General features: G+C 45.1%; 1 protein-coding gene across 2 annotated transcripts in view; it reads right to left on the bottom strand.

Moving 5' to 3' along the window:
• ESRRG (estrogen related receptor gamma) overlaps window positions 1-15,955 on the bottom strand; it is a 461,433-nt gene extending 445,478 nt beyond the window's left edge. Inside the window, exon 1 of one of the 2 annotated variants that reach the window (XM_059677800.1) lies at window positions 15,809-15,955. In XM_059677800.1, coding sequence (XP_059533783.1) covers window positions 15,809-15,810 — 2 coding nt within the window. In that variant the 5' untranslated portion in view covers window positions 15,811-15,955. The remainder of the gene's footprint in view (window positions 1-15,808) is intronic. The other variant, XM_059677802.1, reaches the window with a different exon arrangement.
• Window positions 15,956-16,457: the final 502 nt, after the last annotated feature.

Genomic DNA, 16,457 nt, shown 5'->3' with positions numbered 1-16,457 from the left:
GCACTTTTCCAATTTATGGATATAAATATCTTAAATATCTTAAGAGGAATGGGTGAAGCCAACAGCACAGATAATGGCAACCACTGGCAGGTCCTCACTCTGCTTGTCGTCTCATTGGCAAGTTCCCAAGTCGAGTATAATGATTTGCCACTAATTCAAACCAAACTAATAACAAGCCATGATTTGCCTTATGTATTTAAAGAAGTGAGCTAACTCCCATAGTATCTAGTGGACTAATTTTATCCAAAAGCTGAGTGTTTTGACCTGAGGACACTTGCAGTATGACATGGTAACAGGTGGAATGAATACCATATTTTACAAACTTACGGGAATAGCAATTCCTCACAACCCTTTAGTGTTTTAACACCCACACTGTCAGAATATTCTTATTAAAGCCCAACATAGATGCTCTCTGTTATAATTTTGACATGATTCATTAAAAAACAGAAAATAGCCCTGACTGGTTTGGCTCAGTGCATAAAGCGTCGGCCTGCAGACTGAAGGGTTCCGGGTTTGATTCCGGTCAGGGGCACGTGCCTTGGTTGCGGGCACATCCCCAGTGGGGAGTGTGCAGGAGGCAGCTGATGGGTGTTTCTCTCTCATCGATGTTTCTAACTCTCTATCCCTCTCCCCTCCTCTCTGTAAGAAAATCAATAAAAAAAATAAAAATAAAACAGAAAATAAAAGGAGACAGTCATCATGTCACTGAGAATGTGGCAATGAAGTTAGACATTTTCTAACGGAGAGTTACCAGTCTGCTTTCTCCCCACATCCTCGCCTCTTGCCCCCTTTGACTCTCCTTCCCAATGGTGTTTCTCCCTCTATCCGCCCACTGGGTCAGTGTTAAGTATGGAATTGACAAGAACATCTAGTTCCAGATGGTTACAAACAAATTAGAAAATTGGGTACCTCAGAGATGGGATATGCCAGTGATGGCGAACCTATGACACGCGTGTCAGAGGTGACACACGAACTCATTTTTTTGGTTGATTTTTCTTTGTTAAATGGCATTTAAATATATAAAATAAATATCAAAAAATGTAAGTCTTTGTTTTACTATGGTTGCAAATATCAAAAAATTTCTACGTGTGACATGGCACCAGAGTTAAGGTAGGGTTTTTCAAAATGCTGACACGCCGAGCTCAAAAGGTTCACCATCACTGGGATACGCCATAACCAAATAATTCTGGACAAATCAATCAACTTCATTAAGCTTCCATTTTCCTACCTGTATAATTTGGACTTAAAAACTTTTAACTTACAGGGGATGTAAAGTGTTTTAAATGTCATATTGATGATTGCTGTTACTATGCACAATAGGGAGAGAAACGTGTCATAGCGTGAAAACACTGGCTCTGCGCTTTGTCGTTACCGGGCTCCAATCCTATTGTGTGCTACACAGCTCTGGCCCCTTGAAAGGCTGCACTGCCATTCTCAGCCTCAGTTTAGTTACAGAAAAGAAACAGATAACAGTGCTCCTTGGGATCGTGCAAGGATTAAATAAAATTAAATGATTCAAGAATTAAATGAAATTAAAGAATTAAGTAAAATATTTAAAAGTACCCTCAATAAACAGTTGATATTACTATTTTTAAAAAAGAGGGAGCAGGAGCAGGAGAGAGAGAGGGAGAGGGAGAGGGAGAGAGAGAGAAACATCAATGATGAGAGAATCATTGATCACCTGCCTCCTGCACACCCGACTGGGCAATATTATTTTAATTGTCAATAAACCCATTTGCATGTCCAGACTAGTAAATTTTCCTTGGCTTTCTTTTCCAGAACTAAATTATCTTGAGGTCTTTAACCTTCATTCAATGACACTGATATCTTCAACTTCTCTAGAATAATTTTTGATACTTGTGATGCTTTTAGAGAATATTTATAGAAAGCAGTCCCTAAAATAAACCAGTTTAAAAGGCTAAGTAGGTAACAGGTATTTAATGCTTCATCAAAAAGTTGAAAATTCTTTACATTTGACCAAAAGTAGCACTGACCTTGCTTTCACAAATCTGTCTTCGTCTCTGCAAAGCCCACATCTTAGGCATTTCCTATGCAATAATAGTAGCTAGAAATGATTTAGTGCTTACCCTGCATCAGGCCCTGTTCAAAGCATTTTCCCAATACCAATGCTGGTAATTCCAACAACCATATGTGGGAAGTACATTACTATCCTCATCTGAAATGTGGGGAAACTGAGAAACAGAACCAAGGCTATACCTCCGGTCAGTGTCCACGGGAAGAAATGAACCCAGGCAGTCTTGATTCTGCATCCTAGGATCCTAACCACTCTACCAAAACTTCTTCATAAAACACGGACAACTCGAAGGCCTACATTCAGGATGGCCATCTTTGTGGCCTGAAGTTCCTGGACAACTGTCAGATTCACCCTTTTCGCTGTGTAGACTCGGCCTCGGAGCCTGTCGCTATATTAGTCCTGCTTGCCACAGGAAGTCACGAAAATCAATCTGATGGGGCCATCAGTCACATGATGCTCACTTCTAATTCTCATCATTAAGATCTACAAGAAGAACTGTGGGTTCATTCAGGCCAACCACTATCCCCTCTGCTCACATTAGATAGGGATTATACAGTCTTCCAAAGGAAGAGAATGAAGCTCTCTCTCTCTCTCTCTCTCTCTCTCTCTCTCTCTCTCTCTCTCTCTCTCTCTCACACACACACACACACACACACACACACACACACACAAATGCACATGAAGGTGGAAAAAAATACACACTCTGGCCTTGATTATCTGCATACTTCATGCGGGGGTAAAAGAGGTATGGGGCCTTATAAATATCGATTTCAAATAAACCAATAAAGGGTGAAACTAAACCAGCAACATTCATTACTGTGCACAAACTAAATTCAAAAAAGGTCTTGCACAAGCCAAAGTTAAGTGCACTCTATCCTAAACAGGGCATTTATAGTGTTAGCTTTTTTCCACCATAGATAGTAGCTGTTAGTATAGTTAGAACTAAATTCAACAGATTCAAAATAATGTTCTATCATACTGACCCCAAGAAACAGTGGTAGCCCTTTAACATGAATTCCTTCACATCCATGCTGTGAAAATAACCCAGCAATGGACCAGGCAAATAGCTGAATCCCTCCCTAGATCTTCCCTAATGACTGAATGCTCACCTCCAATATGTGAGAAAAGAAAGAGTGGGATGCCCTGGCCAGTGTGGCTCAGGTGGTTGAGCATCGCCCTATGCACCAAGGAATTGCCAGTTCAATTCCTGGTCAGGGCACATACCCCAGTTATAGGCTCAATCCCCATTAGTGCATGCAGGAGACAGCCAATCAATGTTTCTCACATCTATGTTATTCCTCTCTCTCCCCCTCTCTCTACAATCAATAAAAACATACAAAAAATAAATAAAAGAGAGGGAGAAAAGAAATAGGCAAGGTTACATTACTTTAGAATCTGCCAACCCTTTTCTTGTAGATTCATCCTAATTTTATTGAATCCTGCAACATGAGGGCCGAGTTCATCTTTATTGTATGATCTCTGCTTTTCCTGTAGCTTGGTTGCACTTAATTTACTTAGGAGACAGTGTCCCTTGAGTAAACATTCAATGGTTTTTAAAATAACAGAAGCATTATTTGAAACAAAGGTTGGATTGGAAAGTAAATGTAAACTCAAGGTTTAATTACACGGTGTGTCATAATGTAACTCCTTAGCCAGGGACTTAAAACACTCTACAGTTGTGCCCCAACTTGCCTTTCCAGTGTTTTCTTGTACTTCCTACTGGTGAGGGAGAAATTGTGTGAGCTTTTGGGGTCAGCAAGATCGTTTATTCACAAACATTGGACAAATATTATGTGCAAATTATAGCCACAGGTCATGGGAATACAAAAATGAATAAGATTAATAAATAATAATAAATGCTGCTCCATTTCTTTGAAAAGCTCACATTCTAATAAAAGGGAACAGACACAGCCACAAAAGTAATTATAATCTGGTCTATGTGAAGTAATAGAAATATGCTGAATACACAGTGAAATGACTGCTCCTAAATACCCCCAAGGAACCTCAACATTCACTCTTCCAACTCATTTTCTTCTAGTGTTTCTTATCTTGACCATCCAGGAACACAGGGACCATCCTTGAGGCCTCATTCACCCTTAATGCCTCAATCACCCTCATCTACCATATGTAATCCTAAATATGAATTATTTCATCTCCATGGTCACAACTCTAATTCAACATATCTGTTTATCTTACCTGAACTAACAAGTTTAGCATCATCCACTTGACTAGGCTAACCCTAAAACTTTCTTCACACAGAAGGTAAGATGAAATCTTAAAAAAAATGCTGATCATATCTTCTCTATTTCATTGTATTGGCTTCCCATTCCTCTTAGAAGAAAGAGAAACTTCCTTAACGTGGATTATGAGGTCCTTCAGAGTCTAGTCCCCACTTATTTCTACTGCCCCACCCTGTACCTCATTGCCTACCCCAAGCGCCCACCAAACCTGGTCTTTATTTAATCCCTTCATATATCCTAATAGGACTCGGGACATGCTACCCCAAAATATGTCCCTGGCCATACTTAGTATTTTAAGCTGAAGGAGTTTGTGAAAGTGGCAGAAGCAGGAAGGACTCTCTGACCCTCCCCACCCTTCTCTCCTGTAGCAGTCAGGAGACCCTCATGGGAGAGGTGCTCTCTCTGTACCCAGAGAAAGGACCATTCTTGTCTCCAAGACAGAGGGACACCTAGAAGAGTCCAAATGGACAGGCCTTCCTCAGCTGAAAGTGAGGGAGGACTTCGGAGGACAATCATCATTCTAGCACAGAGGCTCTCAGATATTAGACCTCATCGCTTTAGGTAGCCCCGCAAGCCATCTACCCACACTCGTGTGGCTCCCTAACTGGGTTCATGACCACATCATTCCCTCCCCTACCCCCCCCCCCCCGGTGCCCGGAGACTAGGGTGGTCCACTTTGGTTTTTACTTATACCTTATGTTCCGTGGCCAGTCATTTTTTATCTCTTAACTATCCTTTGAGACTGCCCACTGTACTAAATCCCCTCGACTGCCCTGGCTTGTGCCTCATTGCCTCCCATGCAGACTTGTAGGATGGCCAGCTAACTGGTCACCCTGTCTCCGATATGAACCTAGCAAGGACATCTTTCACACTACCAGGAGAGTGATTTTCCTAAAATGCAAATCTGATGATCATTTCACTCCCTTTTTACAACCCTTCAGTGATTTCCCATGGCAAAGGTCCAAATTGCTTTGCAGAGCACAAAAGGCCCTCTGTGGCTCTGTCCCTGAGTCTCTCCAGCCTCATTTCTGACACTTGACTATTCCCCTCCCCCAAGCAGATCACTGGGGCAGCTTCGGTTACATGGAGCTATGTCACACTGCTCTGTTCCTTTGTGTCTCTGCTCATGTGTTCCTTCTGCCTACCAAATGATGACATGTTTTTAAAGACCCAATACAGCTGACTCTTCTTCTGTGACATTACCCCAACTCTCCTCCAAGAAAAGTTTATCACTCTTTCCTTGTTATGTTTCCTTTTTCCCATGAATTTTGTGAAATATCTGTCCCTTTTAGGCATTGTGTTTAAGCACTGGGTGTGAGGAGCAGAGAGAGATATGGTCCCTATCCTTGTGGAGCTGAATGTCTAATGGTTAGGTCCTAACTTCTTTCCTGTTGGTTCCCCCTTTTTCTCCATCCTAAATATACTTCTACTGTGTCCCAAAAAGGCTTTCTCTCTTCCCACTTCTGTGTTTTTACTCATGTTCTTGCCTTTATCTACAACACCCTAAGCTCATTTCTTTTTTTTCTGCTCTGATTCCACCTCTACCCATTTAAAAAAATATATGTTTTTATTGATTTTAGAGATAGAGGAATGGAGAAAGATAGAGAGAAACACTGATGACAGAGGATCATCATTTGGCTGCCTCCTACATGTCCCCTACCGGGGTTCAAACCCGAAACCCGGGCATGTGCCCTGACTAGGAATTGAACTGGTGACCTTTGGGTTCATAGGTTGACACTCAACCACTGAGCCACACTGGCTGGGCCACCTTTACCCATTTTTAAAGACCAAGCTCACAGCAATCTCCTGTACTCAGTATTTCCTAATTCCTCATGGCCAGATTCAAGAACTCCATGGAACCACCATCTCCGTGCTTTTAACTTATTTAGCACTTACCAGATATTTCTTTGGTGTTGTAACAATGTGTGTCCTTACCCTTCCTGACTACCTTTGAGCCTAAGTTGTAAGCTCCCTGAAGACAGTAACTGCATTTAACTCCTATTGTTCAAAGAGATGAGCAGAGGTAGCTGAATTTAGACTTTGAATGGAAGAGACCAACACTTAGTGATTTGACACCTCCTAACAAAGAATGAAAAGGTGAAGACTCTTGTACTGTGACATTTCTTTATTTCACTTTGTATATCCCTGAGCAAGCATGGGTGGTAAGACCTGCTTATGAATAAAGCATGTACTTAACAAACAATAAAGCAACGTATTCTTAAACATTATGATAACCAAGAAAAACAAACAGCTCTGAAGAGGCGTCTTCAAGAACTCGCAGGGCGGGAATCGAGGTGGTGATGTGGCTGCTCTCTGGGTAATTTGATAACTGTCAACAACCCAACTATTTAAATCCATCCATCAGGGGAACACACGCCTCTGAGTTATCTGTGTGGTTGCCAAGTCACTTTGTTCTGTTTAGAGAAAGCCACTGAAGAAAAGATGAAGAACAAAGAAGAACCTAGGAGTAGTTGGGCTTGGCCAGCCCACTGAAAATGCCTATATCTTCCTTTTCCCCACAGCCTTCTTCATAAAAGTAGGCAATGCACAGACAGGAAGTACGTTTTAGCAAATAATCATATTACAAACACCTAGCCAAAGGCTGGTGTCCCTCAGATAACACATAGCCTTCCGTGTGGGGGGACTGACATGGGTCCCCCATGTTCAACACACACCAAATGAGCCCCGATGGCCTCATATGTGTGGAGGATCCTGAAACAATTATTCCTCCTTAACAGCCGAGAAACCAGACACACACCCAGGATCCCCTCCATGTTCAAGTTCACACCAAGTCCAACCTCTGAAGACAGCCCGGACACTAGTTATTTAAAGTCAGAGCAAACCTACCCTGGGGGTAGGGATGCAGTGGGATTCCCTTTTTATAATACACCCCACATGTATACCAGGGCTGCAGGTGCGGGCCATCCATGGACGTAGGGCCCCACAGAATACGCTTGATAAAGCTATGTGATAAAAACATCTTACTTCTACAGAATACCTCAAATAAGACAACTTCCCCAAATGCATCGACCCCTATGAATCTCTTATTGAAACCCCAAATTGTAAGAGAACTATTAAGAGTGCATTGGCATTCAAACCAATGGACATGGACAACAGGGGGATGGGAGCATGAGTGTGCGGGGTGGGGGGGGGGAGGTTGGGGGTTAATGGGGGGGGATGAGGACACATTTGTAATACCTTAACTAATAATAAATAAATAAATAAATAAAGAGAGTGCATTGGCATTTATTGTTCTCCCTATGCTTCTCGGTCTACTTTTTCTTCGTGTCAAATTAACCTAATCAAATATTTTCAGATTTTTTTTTTAGTATTGAGACCAGCTACGCTTAAAATTTAGTGTGTATAAAAAGCTTTGGAGAGAACTATTAACATGATGAGTCCTAGGAATTCAGTGTTTCTAGAGCAGGGCCAAGGACTCTGCATTGTACACACATATCCCAGGCCATTCTGCTGTAGGTGTTCAGGTGGAGCCCACTCTCTGAAATGCTGATCAAGAGTCGTCGTAGAAGAGGAGCCCTTGACGTGATATCAGAAGCTTGGGCTCAAGGCTGGGATCTGCACCCTCACTACTTGTGAGGTCAAGGGCAATAATCTCTAACTTTGCTTTCCATCCCTGTGGGGTTCATAAATGGTCTCTTAAACTACCCACTAGCTAGCTACCTCTCTATCCATATTGTAGGTTTGTATAATGAGAAAGCATTTGTAAAATATGCCCCAAACCCTAGCAGGTACTTGATACACACTGTGCAATGAATCATTAAACTCAGAGCTGTTTTAGTTCAACACACAAAGGGTTTCTGCTGATTATTTAAAAACATGGAAACCAGGGGTGGACCCATTGTGCTGGGCTCATCCATGCCAATCAGTCAGGTGATCTGTTCCACAGAACATCTGGCTCGAACTCATGACACAGTATTGGCCAAATCGTAGAGAGGGCCAAGCTATGTGACATTGGCCACTACACACCGAGTGTTACAGTATTTCATCTGCTTGGTACCAGGCCTTCAAAAAATGGATTCTTCCCTCTGGAGTGGGCAAATCTCTGGAGTAAATGCTTTGGTTACCATCTGTATCTTTACAAAAGTAAGGTTCTTGTGTATCAAGCATCCTCATTAATAATAATTAACCTTTGTTCAAAAATTGGGATGACAGCTGAGCATGTGGCTTGTGCAGGAGGTCTGCACATGGACACTTAGAACGTGTCGAGGGAGTTGCCCAATAGTACACCCCATAAAATGACAGATGCAGAATCTGCCCAAGACTTCTGATGGGTGGAATGAGAGATATCTAATCAGTGTTCACCATAAGCCTTCTTACTCAACAGCCAAATAATTAAATAAGATGAAGATCTGATTCAACCATTGTTTGGTTATTTTTTAATTCATAAATCAATTGCCCCAAAACAGCCAATTTGAGAGAACAGGCAAAGGCTTTACATCCAATACTGTCCATTTATAGTCTTACTGCTTTCCTAATTTTTGTTTTGTAACATATTTTGCAATGATTTAGTTTCTCTTGTTCCTGACTCCAAGATCTTTCTCCCAGGAACCTTACAAGTATATCAGCTGACACAGAGGCCTGTGTGTGGCTGGGTTAGACATGGCTAAGTGAGGGACGCCCTGTCAACCTTTCCATCTTCCTGGTTGTTGTTGGTTTAAAGCAGATCCTTAATGTTATTTAAACATGGGAGGCTATTTGAAATTTCTTGGTAGATGAATTTGATAGTGATAATTTAAAAACACACACTCAACTATTGTCATCTTGAGATAAAAGATCGCATTCACCTGGGGTGACAACTTATCTGGATAACCTAGGACTTCTTCGAGATCAAGGTTAAGGTAGCACTAGCTGTTTCCTTTTCTTGAACAACAGCAAAACCCTTATGTAGTCCCTGATAATCTGTATTTGATAAAGGCGTCATCTGGACATTACAAAAGAGTCTTTTCTCTTTTTAAAGTTTGGCACTTTAATGTTTTGTTTTGTGTTTAATCTGATGAATGATTAAAACAACTACTGTTAAACTGGACTTTATCAAAAATAAAAAAAAATTTTATGAACTGCAGGGCATTATCAAGACAATGAAAAATCCAGAGACTGGGAGAAAATATAAATATTTGCAATCACATATCTGATAAAGGTCCAATCTTCAATTCAACAATGAAAAGATAAACAACCCAATTAAACAATTGGCAAAGACCATGAAGAGACATTTCTCCAAAGGAGATATTTAAATGCCCAATAAGCACACAAAAAGATGCATCGCATCATTAGTCATTCAAAATATACAAACAAAACCACAGGGCAGTACCTCTTACATCCACTAGTATGGCTATAATTTTTTTAATGGAAAATAAAATAAATGCTGGCAAAGATGTGGAGAAATCAGAACCCTCACACATACGGTTATAAAATGGTACAACCACTGTGGAAAGCAGTATGGTGATTCCTCAAACAGTTAAACATAGAGTTATGATTTTACCCAGCAATTCCACTCCTAGGAAGATAACCAATAGATCTGAAAATGTATGCTCAAACAAGACCTATACATGGATGTTCCTAGCAGCCTTATTCATAATAGCCCAAAAAGTAGAAAAAAAACAAATATCTATCAACTGAGGAATATATAAACAAAAGGTGATATATCCATAAAATTGCATATTACTCAGCCATAATAAATATGAGAAATGAAATCATGACATATGTTACAACAGGAATGACCCTTGATAATATTACGCTGAGTGAAAGGCACCAGACACAAAAGGCCAAATGTTAAATTATTTAAGTTATCAAGTGTCCAGAACAGGCAAACCATGGGGAATGACTGCTTAATGGTACAGGGTTTCCTTTGGGGATGACAACATTATGGACTTAAGTGGTGGTGATGGTTACACATCATTGTGAATGTAGTAAAAAGCCATTCACACCGTAGGCCTTCAAATGGTTTAAATGCCAAATTCTGTAGTATCTGGAATTATACCTTACTCAAAAAAAGAAAAACAATACCAGCTTAAACCCCAAGTAGGGAAAGCAAGAAGCTTCTTCTTCCCATGCTAAGTAACGTCACACAGCATATCTCCCAGCTGATCCTAAGCAGTGAAATGCCACCTTTACGAGGTGCATGTCTCGCTGACAAGTTGTCCCTATTCCCTTTATTTCATGGGGTCATTTATCATTAGGCCTTTGCTCTTCAATGCATTTTCGGCTTGTCACATTGCCAGCCAAAAGTTCAACTTTTCTGATGTTACATCTCACCTCCCCTTCCAAACATTTCTTGTCAGCAGTCTAGCCCAATGGTCGGCAAACTGGCTCGGCAAACCACGGCTCGCGAGCCACATGTGGCTCTTTGGCCCCTTGAGTGTGGCAATTCCACAAAATACCGGCTCTTCCACAAAATACTGACTTCTGCACATGGGCCACCAAGTTTCAATCGCACTGTATGTATGCGCCCGCACGTGGTATTTTGTGGAAGAGCCACATGTGGCTCACGAGCCGCGGTTTGCCGGCCGTGGGCATCACTGAATGAATACCTTGAGATCCTTCTCCCTTCCAAAGGATAGTACATGTTTATTTTTAAATAATAGATTATTGATAACTCTGTGTGAGGAGGGATAGGATTTGTCATAAATCAGTCATTTGAATTGTCCCTTCATTTACATAAGCAAACAGGAAACTATGATATATCTGATAGAATAAGCCAGTCAGAGGAAGACAAGTACCATGTGATCTCACTTACATGTGGAATCTAACGAACAAAATAAACTGATGAACAAAAATGAAACAGAAGCCTGGAGACTTGGAATAGACCGACAGCTGTCAGAGGGGACGGGAATGGATGGATGAAAAAAGGCAAAGAGATTAGCCAAAAAACATATATACATAACACACAGACACAGACTATGGTGTGAGGAAGGCCAGAGGAAAAGGGGGTGGGGGCTGGCTGAAGGTAGGTAAAGAGGGGCAAATGGGGACTGAATGAGGCTTTGCCTGGGGCAATGGGCACAGGATGCAGTGGGCAGATGGTGTTTTATTGTACACTTGAAACCTGTATAATTTTGTGAACCAATATCACCCCAATAAATTCTATTTTTTTAAAAAGAAAAAGAAATAACACTGGAGGAAAACTAATTATTCAATAAGCCTCCCCCCAAACAAAGACATATTTCCTCCTGAAAATAAATGTCTTTTTAATTACGATAATCTTAACAGAGGTTATATACATGGGTCACTACTAAAATGTTAACAATAAAACAGAGGCTATATAAATGGGTCTGTAGAATCTACTCTATGCTTCAAACTTAATTTTTCTGGGCTGCAAAATTGCCTGCCAACCAGGTTATACAAAGGCAAAACGGTTTACATTTGGAAAACATCTCATTTGAACATGTACTTGTTAAGCGGTTGATGGCAGATTCGGTTACACCAGAGGGCCTAATCCTAAACAAGCATGCCGAAGGTAATGGAAAGTTCTGATCATAAATCTAGTTGGCGATGAATTTCAAAGATACAATGTCCTGAAATTATATTACATACCTGAGTTCCTTTTTCTAAATCTCAAAGACAATTTCTACATAAAAAGTGGTGTTTATCTTTTATGACGTGTCTATTTAAATGTTCATATGACCAAGTTTATCCCAAACAGGCAGAAAGAAAAAAAAATCAAATATTTGAATAATTCCGGTTTAAAAAAATGACACTCACTTTTGTCTCAAGTATGTGTCTCGGTTAGGTGAAAGCAGGGGTGGTTTTAGCTAGAACTACCTGGAGAATTGCAGAGCAAATAATCCTGTCCCATGAGGCTGCCCTAACTGGCTCTTGCCCTGTTATTGTAAGGAAACTTGAGAAATACTGAAACCAACCTGTTGAAGGTGAACAAGAACTTGATGAAAATAAATGCTTGTGCAGTGTTTTAAGTCAGTCAAGTCAGGTAGAAGCATGCACAGAAGACTTAGCAGGTAGCACCTGTATTCAATGGCCAGGTTCGAAAGATGCCCGGCCCAGTATATACATCTGAACATGTGTGAAAATACTCACAGAAGCTGAGGACTCAATTCCTTCTTTTTTGGAGAAAATGGAGTTTCATCGGTGAGACATATAAGGAAACCGTGGGCATTCCTTGTCTAACAGAGTCACTGTTCTTTTCTGGGTTCTCCCTCATTCCCTCCCTTTCAGGCCTCAGCTCTTTGCCCAGATATGCTATAAACTTAATCATGAAATGAGATCCTGGAAGGAGACTGTACTCAGCTCCTTCAAGCTCTCACTTCTCAGGAAGGGAAGTCTCTATAAGGACACGCAGCTTAGGAATCAGCCCACAGCTGGAAGTTTGAGGGGGTATGGAAGGCAATTGCTCCAGTTTGCAGAAAAGTGGCCATTGTCTTTTCCCTCCACACACACCCAGCAGAGCAATTCTTTTCCAAGCCAGAGGTCCAGCTGGGGAAAGGGCGAGGGGTGACGGGGTTGCTTCTCATGCCATCTTAGTCCCCCGATAGCCCAGCCACACTGCAGAGAGGACAGCATGGGGGTCATGGGGGTGGAGGTGAGGCTTGAGAAGACAGGGACTCGCTCATGCACCTCTCTTGGTCTGGGGTGGTTCAAGCTGATCACCCCATCCCTGGTGACACAGCAGCTCAAAAGGAAAAGCACGACTTAGGGCCGGTCAGGTGTTTATGCTGATTCTTCCTAAGACGGTGACCCCTGTTTACAGCCATAACCTCATTAAGTTTACAGCATCAAAGAGGAGCAGGGCCTGCTCACAGGTGGCACAGGTGGACGCTTCTGCCCAACTCTCCTGCACTGTGTACCTCTCATCCCTCTTCTAGGGGCTTCTAGACAGTCACAGACCTGAAGGATTTGTAAAAGGACAGTCCCTTGTCCTGCCACTTGCCCGAGTGTCTTGAAAACAGAAGCTATTTTGGAGAGCGTGTGGAGTTTCTCTCCCTTGCACTAGTTCATTTGGAAACAAACAGGCCCCCTTTCACTGTCCTCTTCTCCTTCCATACACACCAAGTGAGTTCCCTAGATTTGTCTGGATGGTGGGATGTCACCTTTACTCACACCGAGGAAGGGACTGCAAGGTGCTCCCACCGAGAGTCCCACCTGCAGGTAAAGCCCCAGAGTGTCCGGAGGCCAGGCAGTAGGACACTAAGGACAGAACAGAAAGAACCTGCTGGCAGGAGGGAGGACAGGAAGGGTGGGGGCGGGGCACAGCAGGGTGGAGAGCAGCAGAGGTGTGGAGAGCGACCCAGAGCTCCAGGCAAGTGCGCCTTCACTGAGCCCAGGAAGCTCCCAAGTTCTAAGATCCCACCAGAGACTAGCAGACGCCTACAAGCAGAGCTACGTAAGGGAGCACCAAGTGTCCAGCCTGGCTCCCTGCGCCCACCTCCCAGCCCGATGCTGGGCTGAACAGAATCTCTTGCAGGGGGTGCAGAGGGGGCCCTGGGCCTTCTGGGGCTTTGACCAGCTCCTGCGTGAAGCCTGGGGTAGAACGGGGGGGTCGGGGGGGGGTAACAGGTGTTTGCATGTGGCTGGGGGTCTGGAACTGCGGATCTGGGAAGCAAGTCAGTTCATGTGCCCCCGACAGGCATCCACTACCCGCCATGGCCAGAGAACTTGGGGAAGGCTTTGTTCTTGGGCAAACTCCACGGCTCCGAAAACACCATTTTCCTCTCAAGGGGGACAAGGAGGAAAAACAGTTAGCTAGAGGTCATTCTTTTTTTTTTTTTTTTACCAACCTTTCCTTTTACCTTATTTACCATCTTTTCTCTCATTTCCCCTTAACTTACATCTTTTTTCTTTTACTCCTTCTCTCCTTCCTTCCTTTTCTTCCTCTTGGGATTTACTAAAAGACTACATGCTCAGACTAACACCTGACAAGAGAGCTGAGAGGCATTTACTGTCAGGGAACAGGGGTGGGGGAGGGAGTTCTGACATTCCTGGATCCCTGCCTCCTGTTTGGGGCTATAAAGCTGAACTAAGACCAACATCTGCTCATAAGCCCGCGTGCAGCCCGGGGATGGGAGCAGAAACTTGCTTCTGCTTTGAACTTGGCAGCTGAATGTTTGAAAGCCCTTTGGCGCCATGGGGATGAGAATCTGGACAGCTCTGGGCCAGGTAGGAGCGGCCCCATCCCATCAGAACCAGACTCTCCCAGTAGTGTGAGCTCGGGAGTGAAGCAGACCCCTCCCTGGATTCTGGATGCTGTGACTGGAACGAGGTGCTCACACCCCAGAAAGGAAGGCCCCCCTCTCTGGGGCACTGAGAACGGCCAGTGCTGGGTCTTCCCTCCCCACCAGTCTACCCACAGCGGCAGATTGGGCGCTTGGGGAATGGGGTTGCAGGGGGATTCCAACTGCGACATCCACTATGAGAAGAGACACTGGTGGCGGGTAAGAAGTTAATCTGGGGATGGTACAGGGCCCCGCGCACGCGCCAGAGGTCGCAGTTCTCTACCTCCACCTTGGGGCTCTGATCTTCTGCCAAAACGCTTCCAAGTCCCGGGTTATTTTCAATTGCAGTCTTCTCTGATCCCTGCCCAAATGTCCTGCCTCGACTCTGGGGGAAAGGGTGGTTTGAACCACCTTGCGCGCCTCTCAGGCCCCGCGAAAATGCCTGCCTGGCCGCCCGCAGAAGGGCGCGCACAGCCCTTTCGAATGCACTCCACAGACGCGCGCACCAGAGCGCACCCCTCGCTCGGTTCCGGAACCTGCCTATAGCCTGCCCTGCTGCCCGCCGCCTTGAGATCTCAGTGCCAAAACACAGCAGTGTCATCTAAGGCTCTGCCACTCAGAAAAGGAGGACAAGGTCAAGGCCCACGGACCGCCGTGATTCGCTCGCGCCTTTGCCATCTCGGCAAGCGCGTCCTGCCCGAAGCGGCTCCGGGAAAAGGCGCAAATTTAGGGACCTGGCCCTCTTTCCTGGCCAGCTTCAGCCCACGCCTGCGTCTCCCTCTCCTCTTCACCCAGGGCGGAGCTGAGCTTCTGATGGAGACATCTGTCCCTGCGCCGCCGAGGGCTGGCCCCAGATGGCGAGGCTTCCAGCCCTGTCTTCCCAGCCCGTAGATGGTGCCAGGGCAGAAGGAAAGATCTCTGTGCAAATGCGCCCGCTCCCCTCCCCCAGATCAGGGCCAGGCTCCAGGCCCTCGCCACCCCCGCCCCCAGCCGCCAGCCCCCAGCCCCGCACAGTTTTCTTTCGGAAACACACAAGCCCGGGCCCACCCCGCCTCCTACGTAAATGCCAGTCTAGTCTCTTTCTGTGACCAGATGCAAACTCCACTGGCAAGTTGAGAGCAGGAGGGTTTCAGGCGCACGGAAATAGGGAACGCAAAGGGAGATATCAAAGAGGGAGGGAAAAGAAAGGAGCTGGAGGTCAGTGGGGCAGAGGGGCAGAGGGACAGGTCGAGGCCAGCCTCGGGGGCGTGGATGGCCGCGGGCTGGCTGCGCCTCCCCAGTGTCCACCAGCCCGCGTGGGCGGAGCGGAGGGGAGAGGGAAGAGGGGAGAGGGGTCAGTGCGGACTCACATGGTCGGACTGGTGGGTCCTTTTGGGGCTCCCCGCGATCTTCTCCTCAGCTGCCCGCGGTGTGTGGGCAGAAACAAAACCAAGTCAGTCGCAGGACACTGTCCAGATGCACCGAGGGGCCCGCGGGGACGGGGACGGGGACGGTTCTCACTTCTCACCGGGAAGCGGCGCGGAGACTCCAGCGGCCTCGCGGACTCTGGCGGCTGTGTGTAGCCTATAAATAGCCAACTTTTAGGCGGAATCAACTAACAAATGAGAGGAGAGGGCGTGCATGTGCGCGGGATCCCCTTTTCTGATCCACCCTAACACCGTCCTGCTCTCCCAGCAGGATTTGGGAAGGGACCACCCCAGAGGGGTGGGATGTAACTGTATTAGGATTTACAGTTTAGTTATGTTTTGCGGGGGCTGACACTCTGCACCTCGACCCTCCCCATCCATGTACCTGGGCTCCTCTCCGCCCCACTGCCACCCCCATGCGGGCACTGCCCTCAGCAGGCAGGAGGGGCAAAGACCCAGGAGAGCTGCGGGCTCCGAGGCTGGGCTGCAGGCGCGAGGAGGCAGAGGGGGGCACGCAGCCGGCTTTCCCCTGTGATTCCGGGAGCCAGCAACCAAGGGGAAGTGGGAAACTGCCAGGATTTGGGGTTTTCTT

Source organism: Myotis daubentonii, chromosome 20, assembly GCF_963259705.1.
Source record: "Myotis daubentonii chromosome 20, mMyoDau2.1, whole genome shotgun sequence".
Lineage (NCBI taxonomy): Eukaryota > Metazoa > Chordata > Mammalia > Chiroptera > Vespertilionidae > Myotis > Myotis daubentonii.
This window is presented reverse-complemented; position numbering and strand designations above follow the sequence as displayed.